This window comes from Exophiala aquamarina, assembly GCF_000709125.1.
Source record: "Exophiala aquamarina CBS 119918 chromosome Unknown aczIA-supercont1.5, whole genome shotgun sequence".
NCBI classification, from domain to species: Eukaryota; Fungi; Ascomycota; class Eurotiomycetes; order Chaetothyriales; family Herpotrichiellaceae; genus Exophiala; species Exophiala aquamarina.
The window spans coordinates 915,163-938,462 of NW_013550583.1; the positions used below are offsets into that span (position 1 = coordinate 915,163).

Here is a 23,300-nt window from a genome sequence, read left to right on the forward strand (position 1 = left end):
ACTTCTCTGTATCCTGGCATACAGACACCCATCTCCCCCGTGTCAAGCTGCAGCTGTGCAACACTCCAACCTACTGGTTCTGCTTCAAACGCTGATCCGGCTGACCGTCCTTTCGAAGCCCATCGCCTCCCTGGTGAGCACTGCCCTGGGTCCCCCCAGAGTTGCTGTCGGAGCCACCACCAGAAGTGCCGCCTGTCTGGCCGCCTTGCTTGCCGGCTTGGACGGGGTCGACCTTGCCTTGCGCGAATTCGCCCGTGCCGACGCGCTGGTCAGGTTGTCCGTCTTTGCGGAGGCCGTCATGCTCTGTTGGCCGTAGTCAGTAAAGAGGGGTTTTATCTCGAGTCGGATGCGCAGGGAGGTGGGATGCAGATGGGGAGCTTACCAGTAGGCTTGTAGTCAGACATGTTTGATCTGCGTTTTAGGGGAGTGGTTTGGATTTTTTTTGTCGATGAGTCCTTAAGAATCTTGTGAGTCGATTGACGGTGATGAGAACGGAATATTCACCTCTGAGCCTGAGGATCTTGGAGGTTTATATACACGGAATCCCAGTCCCATGCTCTTTCCTCACCGTACCTTCGAGTTTGATAGCATTGCATTGTCGTCATGACTTCGTGCCTGAGGAGCCCACCGAAAGCATTTCTGACGTAGACATATAGGCGATTTCATGGTATGACATGGTGCCTCTGAGTCCTTGCAGCCTGGGCATACCTTGTACGTCGTCAATCGCCTCAGCACGCTGTCCCCATCAATCCAGTACAGATGCCTTACTATTGCTTCCATCCTCCCGCTCGGAGCGGTGAGTGGGTGAGGTTTGAATTGTGCTTTAATGATTCATCATGCATGGGGGATAGTGGTTGATCGACTACAGATGAAGTCTTCCACTAGGATAAATCAGGCGATCAGATCGCAAAATCAGGCACCAGGGGCACTAGTTTGAACGACAGTGGGGGAAATTCCACCTTGAATATGGCTCGACCAGTAGGACTTCCAGTGGAAGGAAGGAGTCGGTTGGAACGTGTATCAAGCTTCGGACGCTAGATGCTAGTTCCGATCAAAACTCAGATGACTGTGCCAATCACAAATATCAGGAGGTCAGTGGCACTCTGATGAGAAGCCAGGGGAGGCAGGGGAAGAAATGAGAAGATAGGAACGGTCGAAGGATCCGGTAATTGCATCTCAGGGACGTCATGACATGGCACCTCGGCAAAGTTGAGTTCGGTACGCAGTTATAAACGATCTCTAGATTTGAGTGAGGCGAGGTTAGTGGTCCCCAGATTACGCATTTAATGATGTGATTGAACATAATACAGATCTGACGTCAAGTCGGAGTCATGTTCTCGGAATGTGGTTCAGAGGTTTAACCGATCTGCCGGTGTAGAACTAAGAAGATCAAGAACGCCATATTGAGAATGTTTCAAATCTCGGAGGGTTAGATGTTTTCTGCAGATTACATTCCATTGATGTCTTGACTCAGGGGGAACGCGGCAAATTTTAGGGTGGTCCTTCGGGCGACGCGTCTCGCGTCAGTTGTGTGCATGCAAAGGACTGGGAGCTTTTCAGAATTGACGCCACTGGCTACGGCAACAAGGTAGGTCACGAGGATCAACGCTGTGATAGATTGCGGAAAAGATAGGGCCAGGATACGTTTGCAAGTTGAACTGAGAACAGCTCCAGGATGCATTGGTGGATGGAAATGAGAATGATATGGAAAGTCATGACGGGATTGATAAACCTGCAGCCTTGCATCATCGCTTGGCGTGCCAGCCTCGCCATCCCAGCCTCGCCATCCATGTTTGCTGGCAGCAGCAGTTTAGATCTCTGAGGGCTGGTCAATACATATCCCCAGTGAACCTGGAGTCATTTCTTCCTGTCTCACATCCTCCACGTAGTTCGTAATACCGCGGATAACCAGGATTCGTGAAGTCTTGGTCACAGGAACAGTCCCTGAGCGCCTGAGCGCCATAGCGTCAAGACTCACAGCTCGGGACGATGAGTTTTGGAGCAATAATTTGTCCGTTTTCCGGATTTTTGCAAGCTGCCTGCAGTGGAAAGTTTCATTTCTGTTCATTGAAAGAAGGTAGAACCATGTTGTAGATAACGCTGACCGCCATCCCGGAAAACAAACTTTAAACTGTCAATCTTAGTAATAACGACGGGCATAGTGCGAGGAAGATGTTATCATTTATGTATACTGGTACATATGATGATAATCAGACGGATTCGAGAGGGTTGCGGCCAGAATCATGGGCTGATGACTTAAGCAGTGGACATTAGCTGGACGCGGAGGGCTCTACGGACGACAGATCTCTAGTAATTATGGAGTGGTGTTCGAGTATAGGACTTGGCCGGTGGATAGGATATAGGGCCTCTAAAGAATCTGGCCCGTTAGCGGTTCAAATAATGGTTTGAATAATACTGGCAACACGATGATCTCACTGTCCCTGGCAAAAGGAGTATTTCACTGTTTAATACGACCCCATCAAGTGACCTGCGCTTGCGAGATATCGTCGTGAAAACGGTGGTCTAACATTGCACAACACTATTAAAATAAGAGGAATGAAGCCAGATTCTTCAAAGAGAATGCGTAAATGAGCTACATGGTTGCAGTCCAACTGTCCAAGGAACTGGGCAGGTGGTCAGCAGAACGCTGCAAACGATCCCTTCGAGATGAAATCCGAAATCCGCGCCACTGCAGGCATCGTGGAGCAGAATTCAATGTATGTATCAATGCAGTGGAGTCAGAGACCCTGAGGTGCAGAGAATGTAGAACCCGACATTAAGGGAAACATTCCAACCCTGAATTCAAAGAGTGGAACGAAGTCCAACGTGCTCTGGCTTTTCATTAAGGTCACTGGAAAGAGGCTGGCATCCACATCCATCTTACTATTTCTTTTTACATGCGACGTATGTAGACCAATAGTAGTTACATCTATATTCCTTCTCGCGAGAATATTTGAGAAAGCATAATATAAGTAAGGCACGTAGTCATGGCTAGCGTGGCAAGATCCTTACGGAAGGGCCATTTTCGGCTTGGTTGTCGGCCGTTTGTCACCATGCACAGAAGTGCTGAATGAAATTACTTTTAAGTATAAGAAATTAATTTCAAGCATGTATAGTACTAGTTACAATTATTGTAGTCAATATCTAAATTTCATGAAGGTAGAATTTTCTAAACCAACAATGTAATTTTAGTCACAATGTAGCGATGCCACGATCTAAAACCCCTCGACTACAACCCCTTCTATGGCTCTTCGGTAGTGTCACTGCTGCTTCAGGTGATATATATTTACCTGACAATCACCTCGTAAATCGCCAGAAGTACAGTATACTGCTTATAACATAATCATCAGCCCTAGAGCTATGGTTGTGATAGGCACCGGAGATACCGTGTTGCATTGACCATAGAAAGTCGCCGACCAAAGCCGACAGAACGCAATCGAAACCTGCGGTGCGCAACCACAGAAGACAATGGCGTCGTCGATGGCTATCAGGGTCTTCGTGGGAACCCCCAATATTTTCATTTTCCTAGCCTTTCGGGAGAAAGCAGCCAACAGGACGCCAAGGTTGAGAAGGGGCTGCAAGTCAACGGAACGATGTCTTATTTCCATCGATAGTCAGGCATGAGCTGGGGTAAGTTAATTCTGACACCTCTGCTTAGCCTCTGTGAGTGAATGAGCGGATGAGTAGAGTGCAGTCACTGCGGCGTACGCGCTGCAGAGCAGTGCAGCAGGGGGTTTCCAAAGGACTTGACAGAGCTTTTGCAACAGTTGATAGGTAAGTATCAGCCAGTCAAATCCCGCAGAAAGCGGCAGCAGGCGCTATCGAATATTTTGTTGCAGGGTAGTCCGCTGCCTCGCGTGCTCCAATAAAGCCTCCAGCCCCGAAACAAAGCTGGATCCTATTGACCAATAGCCAGCAGCGTAGAAGGCCAAGGGGATGATGCAACCAAGAGGCAGTAAACCGAGATCATCGCCTGCGCATTTTCAGCCTAATCGCACACACCTCAACATGGCCCGGCTTCCATTTTTAGGGAGTAATTATGGCCACGATTTGAAAATAAATGCCCGCATCGACAAAGCAAATCTTGCATAGCTTGCAGAAACTATGTGTCGACGTTCTGCTGGTACCGCAAAGCAGTAAGGTGCTCCGTGTACCTGGCAGATGTTTCGGTTCGCGGCGACGGCAAAAGCTAGCCAGACATCCTTGATCTCTGCCTCCTGTCCATTGTTTTCTTGGTCTGGACTGGAGGTGGATCTATTCTCGACATCTCTGGTTCAGCTGTTCTAACACCTGGAGCAACGACCGAGCAATACCTTGACGGCCTGAAAGAGGCAACGGTGTACTTCGGGTGATCAACTTGTCTTACCCAAGTACGTATGTTCGTCACTTTTTGACACTAAAGGCACCCTTCTCTTGACTCATCGGTGCCCTCTCTTTTACCTTCATCTCCAATCCTTCTTAGATTATCCAGGCGAGTGCCTTGCGATCTACAATTAAATCCAAGAGCGAATACTGTCGAATAATCATAACACGACATCCTGCATCCGGCTCCTGACAACCTGATTGTACCAGGTCTCAGGACCCAGGCTATATAATATGGAGACGACGAAGTAGTTCCATCATATTATCATCGACAACACACCAGTTTTGCCCATCAGATCTCTTATCCGATTGCCAAAAGTCACACTGGGCCTCTGCACAGGTGAAGTACAATGTCCTTCCTTTCTCAGGCCCCGCGATATTCCGTCTGCTGCTTCTACCACAACCGCACAGCGGATTATTCGCATGGACGCCACGCTCATCCAGCCATCGTATTATACCGTGTTTCGAGCAATGCAGGTTCGGTCTCCCACTATTTCCATTGCGGTTGCCTTGTTTTATGCTTTGCACTACTCCCTCTGACCCACATGTCTTGCATTTCCCACCAGCGAGGCTCGTGGGCGGAAGTGGATCCTGCGATGTAGGCGGGACGGACCAAGATCCTTGAGCGTTACGCGTCTGGGATTTTGAGGGAGTTTGTGTCCAGTTACGCAGTAGTGGTTCGACTGTAGCCAATATCTTGTCAGATGCAGGCGCTGCTAACTCCTGCTCTGTCATATTCGCTGAAGTGATGGACGAGACGGACTTTTTAGCTCGTCTAAATAGTGTTTTCATCCTGATCGATAATACCGTCTGTTGAGGCCAATAGACTATGACTTGTATGTATTAGGGAGTCAAAGGGTCATCAGCCAGGAATGACCTAAATTATATACTTAAGACTATCCATTTTTTCACGCGGCTGAGATATATACAAATAGGGCATATCCTGCACAATGCCTTGTCGCATGACTGCCTTCCTGATAACTCACCATTTATTCGTTTGTTTTGGTCACCGGTTAGCTACCTCAACAAGACAAACGCTGTTCTAGTGGGTTCAGCTATACCAGAACCTAGAAATGGTCTGCTTTAGGCTACGCATCTCAAATACCCTCACGAAGGCCGCTCTCGACTAGCAACGTAGAAAAATTTCAGCCTAATGCCGGTCTATACCTAGGAAACCATTCGACTAGCTCTGCAATGGTCGATCTTGTCTCTAGTAAGACTTAGACTGAGTGCAAATTTTGGCGGACTGGAACAAATGAAATCCTAACTATCTCGCCCTGGACCGAGCCTAGTCCTATCTGCATGAGTAACTAGCCTTCCGTACTGTTCGATTCCTCCGGGCTAACCTACATTATACTACGGTGTCAGATGACTACTAATTAGCTACCTGTTCCGAATATAGTGTTGCCAAGAGTAAGTCAAAGGCCATCTATACTGTTGTTTACTTGAACATGCAGTTCATGGGTATAGGATGAATATTCGAAATCCCTTATTCTGGCTAGTTTAGCGGTTCATCTCTTTGAAGTTCGTCTGAAGTGAAGGATATTCAGCCCCTTGAGCCTAAAAAAGAGCCCTTCTCTTCATCTCTGCTGGGCTTTCCAGGATTACTTGCAGTCGTTCTTCTTGCTCTTGACAAGCGATAAGCCGGTCCTTGTTTCCCTTCGGTTGGACTAGATGCAGCCGCTTTACATATTTCTTGCTCAGCGCTTGCCGTCTGCGATTTTTGAAGCACTACGCCAGGAAAAATGGGAGTATCCCTTGAGCCGTCCACGATGAAGATTCTTGGGAACAATTTTAGGACAGCTTCGTCCGTGTCGAAGGCCTCCACATTCACAGCCTGCGAGCGCGTCTGGTCGTCATCAGTGGAGACTTGGATAGACTGCCGTTCCCAACTCTCTGTTTCGGTGTCATTGTCGGCTTCGAAATAACTTTGCTGCCGCTGTAGGTGCCACCAAACATCTTTAGCCGCTATCACCTTCAATTTCAGCTCCTGCCCAAACCTTTGAGCGGCGTTGAGCCCGAGAAGGTCCTCGACTGGGCTGAGTACTTCCCGAACCACCTTAGAAACCCTCTTCGTCGAAATCTCCCTCTGCCTTGTCTCGAATAGGGACATAATCATACCGCGTAGAAATGCTTTCTTGGGGTTATCCGTTATCTCGAACAATGCGTCCCTGAGCTCATCCTCTTGTTCAATAATCTAAGTTGGAGTGAAAATGTGGTCTGTCAATGAGCGCGCCAAGATCGCCATTACCAAGAAGGTACGCATTTGCTTTGCGGCATGGGTATTGGAGCTTGGTATTGGAGTCGCATGTGTCGCCTCTCGCACATGCTTTAATGTTGTCCACGCTCTGAGGTCCTAAACAAAGACATTAGTATACCTCTCTACGGATTATTTGACACATACCTCTTCTTTCTCTGGAACAGGGAGATCCTTTCCTATGTTCCTTTTCACAATGTCCAAGCAAGATTGCCAAATTCCCCTGATCAAGTTTCGACTAGGAGCATAATTAGTCGCCTCGCTGAGATTTGATATAGCCAGCTAATACTAACACATCGTCGCGGGAATCGCTAGAAAGTGGGTAACTAAAGTCCATCAACATCTTGAGCTTTCCGTCAGAGGCCTCAAACTGATTCCTCAAGTCGTCCTTTTCCCGTGCTAGAGCTCTCATATTACCTTCAATGTTTAACATATCACGTTCTTTCCGCTCAAGTTTCTGCTGAAGCTGTGTGATTGTATTATCTTTTGCAACAGACTTGCCTTTAAGATCTTTGACCTCGTCCTCTATTTGCAAGACCGATCCCCGCAGGCTTTGACTTTCTTTTGTGAGCGTGGTATTTTGGTATTGTAACCCTTGCTGGGTCTCAAGTTGTTTCTTATGGATCATTTCTTGAGACTCCAACTCATTTTGGGCTCGATCGAGTTTGACCTGAAGTTCAGACTTTTCTTCCACAATACTCCGCACAGTTTCCCGATGTGTTGCGAGAAATTCTTGCTGTGCGATTCTGGAGTTGGTCTTTAATTGTTGCAATTGGCTTTCAAGTCCGCCAACTTGATCCTGATTCACCTCAACTGTTCGTTTCAGGTGCGCCATTTCGTCAAACATGCTGTCGGCATGTTTAAAGCTGTCCTCAGCCGAGAGGACTTTGACAGAGTCTATAAGTTCTTTGATATGTTGCAAGCGCTTGCCAGGCAGCACACTCCCATCTGACTCAAAATTTGTCCCATTTTGCAAACTAAGAACTTCGCCATCTGTTCGTAGTGCCATCGTACAATAAGCGTCACCTAGCAAGACCCAATGGACTTGGTGCGATAGGAGCAGTACTCCAGGAAAATCGGAAGTAAAGGGGGCATAAATCACGATTTCACCGTTATGAAGGAACTTATACTATGGCGATATCCTGGTCATCCTTCGAGCAGCAGCTGTCATGCGAGCCAGGCGGTTTACGCATACCTCTCAAATAGGCTTAGTGTTCTACATTGTGATGGCTCTTAGTGACAGCGAAAATTGAAACGAGATTTGTTGATGCCTTACTCTGCTTGGATTTCTTCTTGCAGAAATGCAGGAAGATGCATAGTGAAGCGGCAAATGATACTATTCGAAATGTTCTAGATCCTGAAGTTTGGTAATGCTTCTCCAGTAGAGCTTCTGCCATAAGGAACTGGGACTGAAAATCCGACATACATGCAGCCTCAGCAGGGTTCATTTCGGGACTGAAAGACCTCTAGCATGACATATCATGTCCTCCTCCTTTCGGAAATCCCAGCAACTATGAAGAGATCTAGACTCGGTCATTTCTGCAGCTAATCTAGCACAAATAGTATCCCCACTGTTTATCATTTTGCCAGGGTGTAACTCAGCCTTCATACATCCACGCGAAGTAGACTCCACATGTTTGCGTTAGCACAAACACCTTCATGCAACTATAAAGTGGTGAATCGTACGGCGCTGCTCGGCTCGGCACAGGCCAGGGCGAACAAAACAAGCCAATGAGGGAGGCGTTCCAGTTTGGGGGATGGCAACCGGTTAATCGTAATTTCTTCCGCCAACGAGATGGTGCCACATTTACAGCGCATCTCGGTAGAGACTGCGAAGATTAATAGCATGGTCTGGTGATAGAGCGATCGACTAACCGGTGACATGCATCTTACTGTCTTTTTGGATCGCGCCCCTAAATAAAGTTGTCCCTCTGTCAAAAGTCTGGGTGCGATCGAGGCAAAGGACCCGATCTCAGGCTTTGAAACTTGCTGGTACCACCCTCACTGCTACCAACTACACTCTAATTTGGTACTCTCAAGTTCTGTATAAATACCATAGGGAAACAAGTCCTGGAGCAAAAACTCTTAAGTCACCAGGTGATTTAGCCTTTGAGAATGAGCTACGTGAATAAAAATCAGCCAAGAGGTATTCGCTTATTATTGGATGTCAGCTCTTGAATATCGAGCAACTACTCGACTTGTCTGCTGGATATTATGTTGATACTGACCAAATACCCTCTGATCTCGTGCCTGATAACTAAACTATGAAGTTGACTCTCCTTTGAGGATAATCAAGCCTTCCGGCTGCTTTCCCTAACTTTACTAATTCCCAAGACATCCAACATCGATTGCCATACGGCCTTGATTTCTATTCGGCTTCTGTTCACTGTTCAGTAAGAACAACACTCTTCTGAACATTCATTTGTACTCGGCCGAGATATGCGCCCACTTACTGTTGCGTGGAATCATGTACGAGCTTGCAAGTCATTTCGTGGACCATGCATTGGGATTCACGATAGGATGGACCTAATTCTAAGGCGGGGTCTCTCCAAGTCGGATGCTCGATTCTTCTTTCTGGAAGAAGTGATTCTAGGTTTTTGTGGCAGAGGGATCTCTTCCCCCGATGGCTATGCAGCCTGTATGCCTACTCGTCCCTACCTATCGAGAGACCCTCCGTAGTTAAAGATATATATACTCATTATCAATGTCCTCGTGATTGAAGATCGGTGACTATGAGGACCTCAACAAAACCTCTTGCAATACCTTTGAAACAAGGAGGAGGATGCTTGTTGGATTGCCTTCGACCAGGGTAGCAAATCATGGTGAGGAGAGGTCAGTCTCCAGACCTGGCCCATGTCGACCACGCGATTGATGCAGTCAAAGGTGCACAACCGTAACGGCCTCCTGCACGCTCACTCCCGCGTCGGTTGCCTGTAAGTCAAGGTCTGTTGGCGATTGGCGGACGTGCAGAAGCAGTTCCGCTTGACAGCGGCCAGAGACTGTAGACTAGGCCTCTCCTTTTATTTGTCGTCGCGCAACAACATTCTTTCCCCCGAGACACAGGCTTACGGGCCTGCCCATGGTTCATTACAATATAAGCTGCACAAAGGATCATTGAAGGCAAGTGTAGCCAATGGAACCCATTATAGAGGAAGACCGACAACAAGCGTAACTTTAGCATTCTCATACGCATTCTACCATGAACCTTCAGCTTGGAAATACAGCTCGGAAATGGAGGCCGAGTTAACGCGAAAGCGTCTTATGTTTCTCGACGGCCACTAGACCGCAAAGTCCGGTAAGTCCACCCGTTCATAAGTTGAATACGTCCCGAACTACTTCCGCGAGGATTCCAATTGCCGTTTCAAAGTCTTGTGGAGCCACCGTCGGAAAGGTGAGCGGAAATTAAACATTCATCTCCGTAGATTGAGGGACCTGTTGGTTGGAGGTCTCTCAGTATGTTGAATTCGTGTGAGTGAACAGACATGGGGACTTGGACACAGCTTCCATTGGCTCAATGTACCCCTCTGTCCATGGCCTTCATAGATCTCGTCCTCAATCTGCAGAGTGACTGTATCATAATCATTCGAGGCTCGAATGGATCTGTCAACTAAAGCCGGGTATCACCCGTAGTCGACCTTGAGCCATATAAACATACCAGCGGTTATATGCGTCCAGCTGCAGATGTCGTTCAACGCCGTTGCTCCGAAATGGTTGTCTAAGCGCGGCCAAGACGATCATCGCTTTAGGTTGATACACCTTTACAAGGTTGCAGAGCCATTGCTTGAACCTAATATGACCCCACATTTTGAAAAGGAGAGTGTGGGCGACAATTCGGCTGAGGCCACTTGAGTGAACTACCCCTAGGTCAGGGGCGACTTTGAACGTCTCGACCGCAGCTTTTAGGACCTGTTATCCAGCCAAGCCTCAAGCCAGGAGCAAGAATCTTGAAGGCGGGGTTAAGACGTAGAATTCTTCCTGTTACACATAACTTTAGGTAAGGCGGTATAAAAGCGTGGGCAGCGGGCCATCTGTTAAATGAAACTGAAGATAATAATAAGGATCGTCCTCGATGACAAGGAGATCATGCTTCTCTGCGATTTTGAGAATCTCAGTTCTGCATTCAAAGAGCTGTGTAATGCCCGTGGGGGTTTGTCCTGCTGGTGTCGTGTACAATGAGTCTAGGTTTTGGTGAGCTAGGAAATTTCACAGCCCATGACAATAAGGTCTCGTCTAGATACCGATCACATAGGCCCGCGGAGTCCACGCGCACAGGTACCGGCGTGATGCCTAACGGTTTTGCTGCTTCAATGGTGGCCGAGTAAGTCTTTGCTTAACCAAAAGAAAGCCCCCTGATCTAGCAAGGTTTCGAAACGCAATCCCCAGGGCAGATGTGTTGCCCGCTGTGATACAGACCTCCCAGTCCGAGTACGGTAGTGAGTGAATGTGAGAAATATGTGTCATCAGAAATTGAACTAGTTGCTCCTGTCCCAGGGAATAGCCGTAGGATAAAGCTGTTGAAAGGTCACTCGCGGCTCCTGGGTCTTTCCTTGGTAGGCTGATCTTGATCGAGTCAGAACAGAATGGTTCACCCATTTGTGCTAGTGTTTCATCGACTGGGACCGCAGATTGCGGATTGATGCTCGTAACGTCTATGCCCAAGAAAGGGTAAAAATCCGGTGATGGTCTCCCAGCACTGAGACTGATGATGCTGGGCGGCAGGCCAGTAGTTCCGACTTTCAACGAAGATGGCTGTCGAAGGCGTGCTTCACTGCTCAAGAATCCACTAACGTCAATCTTGGATCGTGGAAGCTCCAGCATTTCTTGAACTTTAAACAGATCGGCACTCGTTTCTGGTGCAAGGCATTTTTGCAGACTACCGAAATTCTTGGGGATGCTGTGTGAAGGGATCTTCTCTGTGCCCTCATGTTCGCTCTTGTGGAGGCAGCGCCTGGCATGGCTTCTCTAATCAATGGACATACTTATACAGAAAGATTCATGTCAAGAAGTCCCCTCATTGATTGAAAGAAGATGGTAGAATACGTGAAATAGTGCACGTGCAGGAGCATTTAAAACGTTCAATCAATTATCAATTACCAATTTCAAGATTGGAGATTGCAGTCCGACCATGCTCTTCCAATGAATTGAGCAGGTCCATGGATTAAGGTTTTCTTATCCTTAGGTCTTACACTCAGTCATATGAATATGGACGAGAAAGGAAGGCCTAGTCCTGATTCGGACAAATATGGGAGACCTACGTTGAGGTTTTTGGGAGAATGACAACGAGTGACAAACGGTGGCATGTCATGCGTGGCCTCCGCCAGAATAAGCCTGTCATTGCAAGTTCTACTCTGCAGAGGGTAGTCATGTAGCGCATGTAATTGCGGGGCTTCAATTCTTTCCGCTATCCAGAAGGTAAACTAAACGTTCCGGTTATCTTCAGCAGGCCAGGAAACATTCTAGAGAATCTTAAAACCCTTCCAAGGTTGTTACTGTCCCTTCGCCACCCCTGCTGGATGGGCGTTCCACCTCATTTCTCGTCCTTGAACAACATGTTTTGTAGGGAGACTAATGATGAAGACGGCAAGGCTTCGAGACATCTTAAGCAACTCGATGGGTCTAAACGTGAAGAGTTCTATTCTTCTACACCCTGCCGTACTTGGTGGGATCCGAGGACATATTTCCCAGTGTACATAACCTTACTTGGCCGATTTTGATTGCTGGGCTCTGTTTCTGACCCAATATTGAGAGAATGGGTACTGGCATTAGACTATCTGATATGTGGTTGATACTGTGAGCAGTATATCACGATTCATAGTGGTTTCCAGGGAAGCCAACATCATAAGCGAAGATAGGCGCGGGAATGGGAGGTGCGTGAGCCAACCATAACCATAGTGTAATGAGGCAACTGAAATCAGAAATACTATCGGATGCTTCATTATTTTCGACACTGTGCCTGATAGAAAGCTCATGTCCCTGTAGCCAGAGCTTCCTATGACTTCATGCATTTTATCAAGTCTCTACCTGTTCTTGTAAAGGCGTTCTCTACCGAGGTATAGTAGCAAGACTTTTCTTTTCTTAGAGAAGATCATTTAAAGGGCCCTACAGCACAACCTCACAATCTAACACGATCTCCAACATCCTCAGGCCACTTCTAGTGCTCATTTCTGGTCCTTCGATCACTTTCTGCAGATCTCACCAAGTCCGTATAGAAGCCGTGAGTGTCGAGTCATCCGCGCCAAAAAGATGTGGTGCATCCAGATATCGCCAGCGAGCAACATCACAATATCCAGCGCTTAAGCCGTGAACGCTACGCTCAATTGTATAGCCGTCGTTGTTGGAAAAAGGACTGTTATATGCAACTTTCACGTATGATGGTTCCAAGTTCCTGTGCGGCCATCTGAAACTGCCATCGCCGAGAAATAGCAATGTACGTGCTGTGCCACTGCCGTGATAGGCAGAACAGGCAATAAGCTCGCGATGGGCGAGGGCTGCACCCTGAGCCGCAGGCAGCATGTACCCGATGGAGAGCCGAGCCACAGCAGTAATCAGGGTGGCATGGCGTGGCAGGAGCACCTCCAGCACCCGTAAGCCAAGATGCCCATTTCGTCCATAACGATGTACCCAGGACGAACAAACTAGGCAATGAGAGGCCAAAATTTATCCTGTGTAATGGGTTGCTCCTTTGGGATCATCGAAAGAGATGCTTTGCTGTTGTCATTCCGAGGTAGATCTGGAAGGCCATCGTATTTCTGCATATTCAGGGCTTCCAGCTCTTGCCGTAGTCGAGACACGGCTAACTTGGCCGGTATGTCCCGGAAAATTTGGTCGCCTGTCTGAAACTCTATATCGGTAAAGCTGATGGTAACGGCTTTCGGAGGGATACTGGCGCCGTCGAAATGGTTTGTCCAATCAAGTGTGGGCCGAAGCATAAGACAAGGTCCGCGCTGTCTACTCAGCCTTTTGTTTTCGGATCATAAGCACCTCGATAACATTCGTGAGAGCCTCATTGACCAGACCTTTTCCAAATATATTGGTCCAGGTTGGCCAATTCGTGATCGCAACAACGCTCTGGACATCCTGGGTGATCCCAAGTGCTCTGCTTTCGCCTTCCACAAGTATCATCGGCTGCTTGGCGGTCTTTATTTTCTCCAACACAATTGACAAGACAGAGTCGTAGGATGGTGCAAACCAAATGTTTGTGAACTTCTCATGCAGCAGCGAGGACTGCAGCCTCGAATTTGCCACCGTAACGGTAACATCAACCATGTCGACAGGCATCTGGATGTAAACAGGGCGGTTTGATGAAAGACACTGCCCTAAGACCGTACCAATTTGATCCGGGGTGGAATGGGCATCCCGCATGCTCGCCTGGGCAACTGTGATGGCGGCACATATCTGTGCAAACCATTGAAGATTGCCATCATTGAAAGTGTGATGGGCCTTGGCCCGGGAATCTTGGATAGATCTTCCCGCCGTGCTAACGATATGCACAAATAATGCTGGTTCGGCATATGCACCGGCAATCGCATTTACGGCGGATATCTCTCCCACTCCAAACGTCGTTATGACAGCGCCTACGCCGTTGATGCGTGCATAGCCATCGGCGGCATAGCCTGCATTGAGCTCGTTGCAATTACCGACCCAATGTAAGCCTGCAGGCGCGATATAGTCCAACAAAGATCAACTTGAAATCACCTGGCACTCCATGTACGGAACGCAGTGCCTGCTCATGTAGACGTGCGAATAAGCACTCTGCGAGCTTGACTGTCGTGGATATCTTGGGTGATTGTAGAAGTTGGCCTATACCGAAGGCGTGGTATGCTCTTATTGCGAAAGTCATCTTACGACGGACGACTCTTGACGCGTTGAGACCGCTACTTACGGTGTATTTGTAGCTTATCCTTTCTCGCCGGGCAAAGCATACATGCCTTTTCCTGAATAGTGAGTCTTCCACGATCTCGAGGACCTGGCTAGCATTTCTGATTGGGCCGAAAGACTGACAAATCGAAACCGCATGTTTCACTGTGTGGAGTCTCTCCCAGGTCGACCTGAATTAGGCTTAGTACACTCTTTCATGTCCTTTTTGGTTTTAAGAGATGGCTTTATGAAAACACCTGAGGACCGTCGACTGATGATCCGTCACGAAGAGAAGAAGATAAGTGAGCGGTGGAATTACAAGTCATGAGCCCTTTGCACAGAAATGAAGGTGTAGACGCACTTTCCATCACACAAACTCGAGAAGACAGTGAAGAGACTGTTGGACCATTAAATTCTCGAGAGTCTTCCGCATCTTGGACGATAGAGGCCGGTACAGCCACGATACAGAAGAGAGAATAGTAGTCGACCAAATAGGGTGGATGATAATTTCCTTCTTATAAGTGAGTATTTTCGTCTTTGGGTTAACATCGCAGACCGGCGTCGTTCCATAGATTGCATCATTTACCAGTCAAGAAGAGCGTGGTTGAGCTGTGCTGCTCTTGATCAGTATGGTCGTCTGGTGTTAGCTCAGAGGCGCTGAACACAGCTAATAATCGTACTTGAGAAAGTATTCTATATTGGGCTGGGTATATGGTTCTTTCAAAGCGCTAGATCGGATGATAGACCTTCGTACGTTGATCCGTGTCGCCACAAGTTGCAGTAGGTTGGTCCGTACCGTGTCCAGACAAGCAGAGACACCGAATTTACCAGCGCCGATGAACGCAATAGCCGAAGAGCTGTGGATCTTGACATCTTCACATGCGGTTTCAACTGCTAGTTTGAATTTTGGTTACTGTATCGGCGCCCTCTTGGAGGGTTCATCATCTCGGAAGACATGACAAGCCAGGATTTCCCCAACATTTGCTACTATTTATCGCTTTGTGGACAGCATGTCTGTCTTGTTGTAGCGGTGAAAGCGCCACCAAACGGCATTTAAGACCAGGGAAGGGTTGCTGCAACCATAAGCAAACAGTAGAGCCAGCAAAGATAGAACAGTACGTTTTCCTGTCAGTCCCATTTTCAACCCTGCTTTGTTTTTAAGCATAGGGTTCATTCCAAATTCTCGATGTGCTGGGGGAGATAGGGGTATATCATGATTCTGAAGGAAGCTACCTCTTTATGTGGCCAGCAAATACTACTTGGATCGATCAAAAGAGGCCGTTTTAGTCCTGATTCGGGGACTTTGAAGAGTCCCTTGCGATTTCGATGATACGGAGGGTTACCACCACCCACGTCAAGGGACTTACTATCTAGTCGCAATAATTTGATTGCAACATACTATTCAGAAAAATTGCTCCAGTCTTTATGAACTTCACTTGCACTTCCAGAAGAACCTCTTCAATCCAACCCCCGTTGTGAGTAGGCAGTGTATCACACCTCCAATTGTTTCATTCTGAACCCGGAAAAGCGTTTTCGAGCCTCGTAATCTTCAGGAATCCCACATCGCCTTTAAAATAGGAGCAGTATCCTTTCCGAAAGAGCCCTTTTACCTAGCTCACTGCGAAGACACGGTATAGTCGACTTCTAGGATCTTCTGTTGTACCGTAGCGCCTTCCAGCACCACTCGTGCAGTAAATTCGTTCTCAACGCGCCTACCATTGTTCAACGCGAGGAAGATTTTCACAATCAGCATGATATTGTCACCGACTTCGTTGCAGGTGAAGGCTATGTTGAGGTCGCGATATAAATATTTCTATCTTTCCCGAAGCGGAGCAAGATTCCCGATTATCGTCGTCGTCGTCGGAGCGCCAAGTCTTGTAAAGACGGCCGCTGCTCTGGTGCCAAGGAACTGGGTTTCGGGGAGGACTAGCTTGGCTGGATTACCCGGAGTTCAGCCGACGGCGGACGCTAGTGAAGAGTTCAGGATAACTGATAATCATAGCAAGCTCCAAAGGGACAACCTTGTATTCACGTTCTCGAACAAGTAGAACGGGAGCTACACCCCGGCCAGTGTATATTCACAGCACCTCTCTACACCGCGATGCTACGAGCCCGGGAGCATCCATACTGGTGCGGTTCCTTGTGGCAAGCAAATAAGTACTCGAGAATAATAATAATATTGTCTATTAACGTCTATTTTAGATCTCATTACGGGACTACGTAGACGATTTACCTTATATAGGAAAAAGCTCTTTCTTTCGTAGAGCAAAACCTAGGGCTCGCATCGCTGGGAGTGTGCGTCTCGCACGCTTCCCGCCTACTCGAGAATAATCTTGTTATTTAGGTTAAATGATGTACCATCTCAAATGATTGTGAGTCTTCTTGGCTGTGATGGATTAAATCTAGAAGTGGACTGTGCAAGTCGACTCAAATTATTCCGGCAAATCTTTTTACCCAGGCCATTGTGTGTTTATTGCCACATATTAAAGCTGTCAGTCCACAGCCATAGTTCTTCCATGGAGGTCATTCTCAACATAGTAGAGTATTTCGTCCCTGTGACGCCTGTGCTAATGGTCACAACTCTATCCCCTTTTGTGTATTTCATCCATCTCACTTCCTGAGTACTCGTGACAATGCTCCTAGCAAGCACCAAGCCAAGCCGCCCGAGCTGGTCCAATTGCGCCCAAATGGTATGAGATCAGGATCATAGTTGTACAGCCCAAGAAACGAAGCGAGAACCAATATTACCCTACGCGAAGCCTACTCTTGATCAAAATCGTGAGGGGCCGAATTATTAAAGACATAGCTCCTTGGCTTTTGCTGAGCAAGTTGCTGAGCGACACGAGCATGTTCCCGCTTTTGGTTGGGAAACTCTTGAATGAAAAATTCGGTCCCTTTCTGGTCAAATTGGGAATCCAAGCACAAGTCTGTAGTTGGATCTGACGGCAGGACAAATTGTTGAAAATTGGTTGATAGAATGTCAGACTGCTGCGGGTATCCCAGAGAAGGAACGTACGTCACAGGTGGAAACGATGGCACATCAGGTGACGTTAGTGGTGCATCAGACCAGCTACTCCCGGTGAGTGGTCCAGCTGAATAGGGCGGCGTATAGTCAGGGAATGATGCGTACTGTGGAGGGGCTGAAGCTGGGGGAATTAAAGACTGTTGCGACAGTCCTCTAGTCATGAAGTCCGCTGCCATTGGTGTGATTGGAGGCGAGGCGGTTGCAATGTGAAGTGGTCTTTGGAACTGATGGCTGATGTCAATATTCTGCGCGTGCAGAGGGTTCTTCTCTGGTTCATGCAACTGTCTACCAGACACGATATCGGGTGACAAGAGAGGTTGAGGGAGTTCACTTAGGGACTGAGCAACAGTCGCCTGTTGTCCCATCAACTGGCGAAAAGCCTCCGCCTCAGCAAAGCTAGCTACACACATGGGCGATCGCTGAGCAGAACTGGCCTTTCGAACGCCTGCATAACGGGCATTTAGACCATGGCCGGCAGACTTCACATGCCGTACTGTGTGGGGTGCTGTTGGCGTGATCATGCCCTGACGGAAGGTTGGTGATGCCGATGTCATAGCCCCGTATGAACGACTTCGCAAGGAAGATGATGTCAGCGCGGCAGGCCGTGGTCGCTTCCTCCTTGCAGCAATATCGAGGCTTCCATTTTCAGGGGCTCGGATTACTTCAGAATCACGCCGAGCCGCAATATTGTTGGGAGAGCTGTTTGCCAGGGCAAAGTTGCCAAAATTATTGGAAAGCTCTTCAGTGGTTGATTGCCGTCTTGACCCAGGATATGATGGCATGGTAAGACCTGGAGATGGCAAAGCCGTCAATGGATCGTGCTGAGGGACCTTGTTCTTCGGGGTGGCCAAAGGCTCATCCCAATCTTCAGGGGTAACGACGAAAGATTGTGAGGAATAGTTGGAGCTGGGGTCGATGGGATCTGCCATTTGAGCAGTATCGAAACTATCCTGATCGAATCCAAAGTCAAACGTGTTGTCCTGAAGTGTGATAGGTGATGGATAGGGTTCGAGATTTGCACGCTGATGTGACAAAGAATCCATGCCAGAGAGCCGCGAGGTAGAAAAAGCCTGACTGATGCGAAGCGGGAGCTTGATTGCGGATGGCTGCGGCGGTAACTCTGGAGGAGCCATTGTTACTTTTGCCTGGGCAGGTTGCTGGCCCTGGGCGGCTTTGGCTTGGTTTAGGGCTCGCTGGAGGGAGGCCCAGCTTGCTTCTTTAGACGCATCTGCCCGCTTGGTTGGAGAGGGTGAGTCTTGGTTCACAGATCGTGGAGCAGAATGCCTTATGGGCGAGGTCATGGATTTAGAAGGGGATGAAGGTGTTGAGGAAGTGGCTTTGGAGACCGAGCGACTGTCTGAGCCGGATTGTGTAGAACCACCATTCTGGGCCTCGAATTCTTCCTGCTTCTTTTGTTGCTTGGCCTTTGCACGGCGGTTTTGAAACCAGTTCTGCGGAAGACAAATTAGCTCAGGGTGAAGACGTCTCGGAGAAATGCCAACCTACCGCAACTCGAGGCAAAGTCAATTTGGTCTGGATGGCTAGTTGCCGTTTGACTTGACTGTTTGGTTTGTGGTTTGCTTGGAATTGAGATTCCAACACTTCGACTTGTTCCTTGGTCAATCTGGGTCGGGTTGAAATTTCCTCCATATCGCCAAACTCATCCTGAACCATGGCTGGGTACATGAAGTCGGCATATTCAGGACCGTACGATGCGTAATAGTCGTCGAGTGGCTGTTGAGGGTTGACTACATATGTGCCATAGGACGTATCCTGGTAGAAGGGCTGTGTCTGATGTTGTTGCGGAAAGGCATATTGATCTTCCTTGTGCGGATTCATCTGATATGCGGCGTGGAGGTATGAGTTCTGGCTGTAGAGGTTCGGTCTGTAGATCCGCTGGACGCGGGGGTCGCGTTGGTCGGGATGATGCCCAAAATGGTCTTGGTCACTCGAATCCATCATGACTTCAGAGATTTAATGGCACTCTTCGTTCATGAAAGTCTCATTGCAGGCGTTCTGCCTCAGGCTATCCTCCGAGGACAAGGTCGCTGTTGGAGTGAGAAGCGGGATCGGTGCACTGCTAGCAACGAAGCCGATAGTGTGAGCAGGCGATGGTCGAAAGATGGAGAGAGTGCCGCAGGAGTACTTGAAGGTCGATGCAGTGCCAAAGCAACGTAGGAGGTTGTTGTGGTTTGGTCGAACTAGGAAAGAGTGACTCCAGTTGGTATAGAGAAAACGAATGAGTGTTGGTAGCCTCAATGGAGAATGGATAAGGGACGGAGTGGAGAATTCAGCTGGAAGAGAAGCTGGAATGGGAGGAGGGGCGGTCCAGATGCTGAAGAGTCGGCGTGAAGTCAAGTCTGATGTGTACAGGACACAAGAGACAAAACAAAGGAAGCCGTCCAGGGAGGAGTTCCGGGAAGTACGAGGTAAGAGGTAGTAAAGTGGAGGAGGAGATTATGCTGGATGGGTTAGGCCGGGATTTTAGATTTTGCTGCGAACTCGGTCAGGATCAGGCTCAGGCGAAGACTGACGAGGAGCAGGGACCAGGGGACCAGGGCCAGCTTGGAGATGCTTTTCTGGAGACTCGGAGGGCTTCAGCGGGCAGTGTATCCGTACAAGTATACACCGGAAAGCCAGTTGAGGACGGTTGGCCTGAGGATTTCAAAGTCGAAAGTCTGTAGAAGCTTGGGAAAGTGATGTCGATGGGCGACACGGAAACAGCTGGAGCAACAGAAGCGCACGTCCTTTTGTCTCTGGTGGTGAAGTAGATCCAAGCGTTGAGCCCTTCACGACCATAGACACTACGAGTACGGAGTACACGCCGCACACTGCGAGTAACGAGTAGAGGGCCGTCGAGACAAGAGCAAGGTAAACCAAACACTGGGCTAAGCACAAGGAAAGGACAGACCCAGACTGAGGGACCACTGGACCAGTCCAAGTTGTAGGAGTGGACCTCGACCAGTGAGCCCAGCAGGGGCAGGTGGATAGCCGCTAACCAGGCGAGTGGAGGTTTGAACGGAGCTTGGAGCCGAGTCAAGTAGCGGGCAGGGACCAGGGACTCAGGGACCAGGGGGAAGGGGGAGGGGGGAACACAAGGGCTGAGGCAAGACAGGCCTGAACGTTGGAGGCGAGCATGCGTTGAGGACTTGAGACAAAACAAGAAGAGGGACCCGGGAGGAGACTCAGAGGAGTGCAGAGGGCAGAGGGAAAAGGGCAGAGGACAGTCGAACCCCCCGGTAGTGGTACTCGTAGTGGACATCGGACAAGAAGGCGACAGGCAGATGGATTGTGGGTCAAGACTCAAGCATCCTTGACGGCGACTCAGAGTGCGCTTCTCTCCAAACGTCGAACCTCACTCCTCACTCCTCACTCTCTCGGTCACTGTTTTCGCCTTTCAGAAGCATATTCGTAACGCAACGCCAAAAGGGCACTCCGGTTGCCAAAGCCTAACTAACTGCAGAACCCGAGCGAGCCGCGGAAGAGGCGCTCGGCAGGGGGGACCCATGGGCCATGGCACCAGACCACCGTCCAGGCTTCTACGGTACTCGCAAATGTCCTGCGTCCTGCCTGACTCCGACGAGGTAAGCCTACGAGTGCTCGTAAGGTGGGGACTAGTTCCGAGCCTCACCTTAGGCCGATCGGTGATTGCATCTCTGGCATTGCGCTGCTCTTCTGATCGAATGTGCGCCCGCCAGGCCGAGATTTGTCTTGCCACTCTCGCCAGGGCTGGCTCCTGGGAGTGCTGTCCACCCCCAAGCCGGAGCCCAAGTAGAGGCCGAGGGCCTAAACGCAAACCCAGGCTTACTGTAAGCCTACGGGTACGCCCCTAGCCTCCTAGCCGTTCTTTCCCATCATCTCATTGTCCAAGGTTGTGCGGTCGCATTGTCGCATTGTCGCATTGTCGCATCGCATGGCATCTTAGTGTTGTTGATGACTCTGCGGGCGTCAAGCTGTTCGATTGGTTGCAGTCCGATGACTTCAAACCACAAGTCGGCGCCAATGCAGGAACATCATGTCGACAGCATCGGTTACAGGTTAGCCCAGAACCTGCAGGATGCTGCGGCAACTTGCAGGCTGCACAACCAGGTGTTCATCCTTGCCCTTCTCAGACCACTGGGCGCCCTCGGGCACTGGGCCAGCACTCCAGGACCACGAGGGACCAGTGACCAGATTGTCCCAGGCTAACCTGTTCGGCGCCAGTCTCAGTCCAAACCGCCTCTTTTCGACAACTGGCACCGAGAGGGGCTCTCGGTGCCACCACTCTGCCACCTAAACGGGAAGACTGGACCAACCTAATTTCTGGCTTGTGAGGCGGGAAGGACAGTTACCCACTTGCCCGTGACTCGTACAATCAGCACTCGTAGTTCTCCGTGTTGGTCTCCGTACTCAGTCCGGAGTATCGTGTACGGAGCACCTCTCGTACTGGGCACCTCATCCACCTTGAAACCCATAGGAGCTCAGCTGGTGCGACTCCCCGGAAGCTCTCATGAGTCCATGGCGTTGGAACTCGTCTACGGGGTCCTCCGTCGAACAATCGACAATGCTACTAGTAATATCAACAACGACGAATTTAGATTATAGATCGGGGAATGCCAATAGGTTGACTGCTGTCGCTCGTGGAATTCCACTGTCAAAACAAGTGTCCCGTGCGTGTCTCGTACGAGGGATCGGGCATTTCTTTCCCTTGATGGGCCCCGCTGCAGGGCACCCGTCATGGCTGGCATTGCCATGTTCAGGTGCATGAAGCCCCCAGCAAAACAATACTTTCCAGGCAGGCCCTGGTGAATAACAATGGTGGGTGTACTCGTATGTAAAGCACAAATTGTACAGACCACTGCGTACCTACGCCCAACCAATCCACAATGCTCCTTCTGATCACCGCGCACCTCTCATTCCAATAAGCACTCCTCGTACCACTTTTATGCTCTTCGTTGGCGCACGAGTCATTGCTCGAGTATGTAGCATCCTCTTGCGCCGACCCTGATGCAGCCAACATGATCACCACTTGCACGTCTGATGTGCTGTAGAAGGTGCGCGCGTAAAGCGGGAGTCCTAAGGTCCTACCTGAGTCGATGCATGACAAACACTATACCAAGCACCGTCTACGAGTAACAATCAACTCACACGCAGGTCGCCCTGGCTTGCCGCCGTGCCTGAGGCCACACGACACGGCCTCAGACGGCTGCAGACAATTTGGTACCTGCAGCTGTGGCGGTTGCCTCTGTACCACCACAGGCAGCTGAGCAGGCATTCCACATCTGCAGGTGCCAGCCACCGATTCGGACAGACGAAACGGTTGATTCGCCCTGTCGCCATCCCGCACCCTCTCCATTCACCATCTTACAACCGTCCCTTCCCCATGCACCACCATTCATGCGTCGCCCAGGACCGCGTAATTATCCCGCGTCACAGCCTCAGAGTCACAGCAGTGCCCAAACCCCCCACCATTCACATCCCCCCATTACACGCTCTTTTACTGCTCCTCCAATCCATGCTCCTTTCTCCATACATGACGCGCGATTATACCGAACAAGCAGATCTCGGGCAAGGCAAATCACACTTCCTGGAGTCATCAACTTATGCAGGGGGGTTCCAGAGCCTTGGAATCTCCGGAAACCAAAATTCCTCGAGTGGTCGTACACAGCTGAACCTGTTGATGACCGCCATGATACGCACGCGTGGAAGTGGGAGTAGGCGTGGAAATGGGCGTGGGAATGGGCGTGGGAATGGGCGTGGGAATGGGCGTGGGAATGGGCGTGGGAATGGGCGTGGGAATGGGCGTGGGAATGGGCGTGG

The 23,300-nt window shown here is 49.4% G+C and overlaps 5 protein-coding genes across 5 annotated transcripts; all 5 read right to left on the minus strand.

The window, feature by feature from the left end:
• Positions 1 to 70: 70 nt before the first annotated feature.
• On the minus strand, positions 71 to 313 carry A1O9_06994 (uncharacterized protein). Its single transcript, XM_013403940.1, has one exon. It carries the CDS (start codon positions 298 to 300, stop codon positions 85 to 87), a length of 216 nt encoding a protein of 71 aa, XP_013259394.1. The 5' UTR covers positions 301 to 313; the 3' UTR covers positions 71 to 84.
• A 5,595-nt stretch (positions 314 to 5,908) lies between these two features.
• On the minus strand, positions 5,909 to 7,628 carry A1O9_06995 (uncharacterized protein; the record flags this gene model as incomplete). The annotated part of the gene is made up of 4 exons (XM_013403941.1): positions 5,909 to 6,559; positions 6,614 to 6,718; positions 6,767 to 6,857; positions 6,913 to 7,628. 4 exons carry the CDS (start codon positions 7,626 to 7,628, stop codon positions 5,909 to 5,911), a joined length of 1,563 nt encoding a protein of 520 aa, XP_013259395.1.
• A 3,278-nt stretch (positions 7,629 to 10,906) lies between these two features.
• Positions 10,907 to 11,437, minus strand: A1O9_06996 (uncharacterized protein; the record flags this gene model as incomplete). Its single annotated transcript, XM_013403942.1, has 1 exon — positions 10,907 to 11,437. One exon carries the CDS (start codon positions 11,435 to 11,437, stop codon positions 10,907 to 10,909), a length of 531 nt encoding a protein of 176 aa, XP_013259396.1.
• A 2,130-nt stretch (positions 11,438 to 13,567) lies between these two features.
• Positions 13,568 to 14,459, minus strand: A1O9_06997 (uncharacterized protein; the record flags this gene model as incomplete). The annotated part of the gene is made up of 2 exons (XM_013403943.1): positions 13,568 to 14,271; positions 14,315 to 14,459. 2 exons carry the CDS (start codon positions 14,457 to 14,459, stop codon positions 13,568 to 13,570), a joined length of 849 nt encoding a protein of 282 aa, XP_013259397.1.
• A 2,777-nt stretch (positions 14,460 to 17,236) lies between these two features.
• Positions 17,237 to 19,460, minus strand: A1O9_06998 (uncharacterized protein; the record flags this gene model as incomplete). Its single annotated transcript, XM_013403944.1, has 2 exons — positions 17,237 to 18,952; positions 19,008 to 19,460. 2 exons carry the CDS (start codon positions 19,458 to 19,460, stop codon positions 17,237 to 17,239), a joined length of 2,169 nt encoding a protein of 722 aa, XP_013259398.1.
• Between the last annotated feature and the right edge of the window lie 3,840 nt (positions 19,461 to 23,300).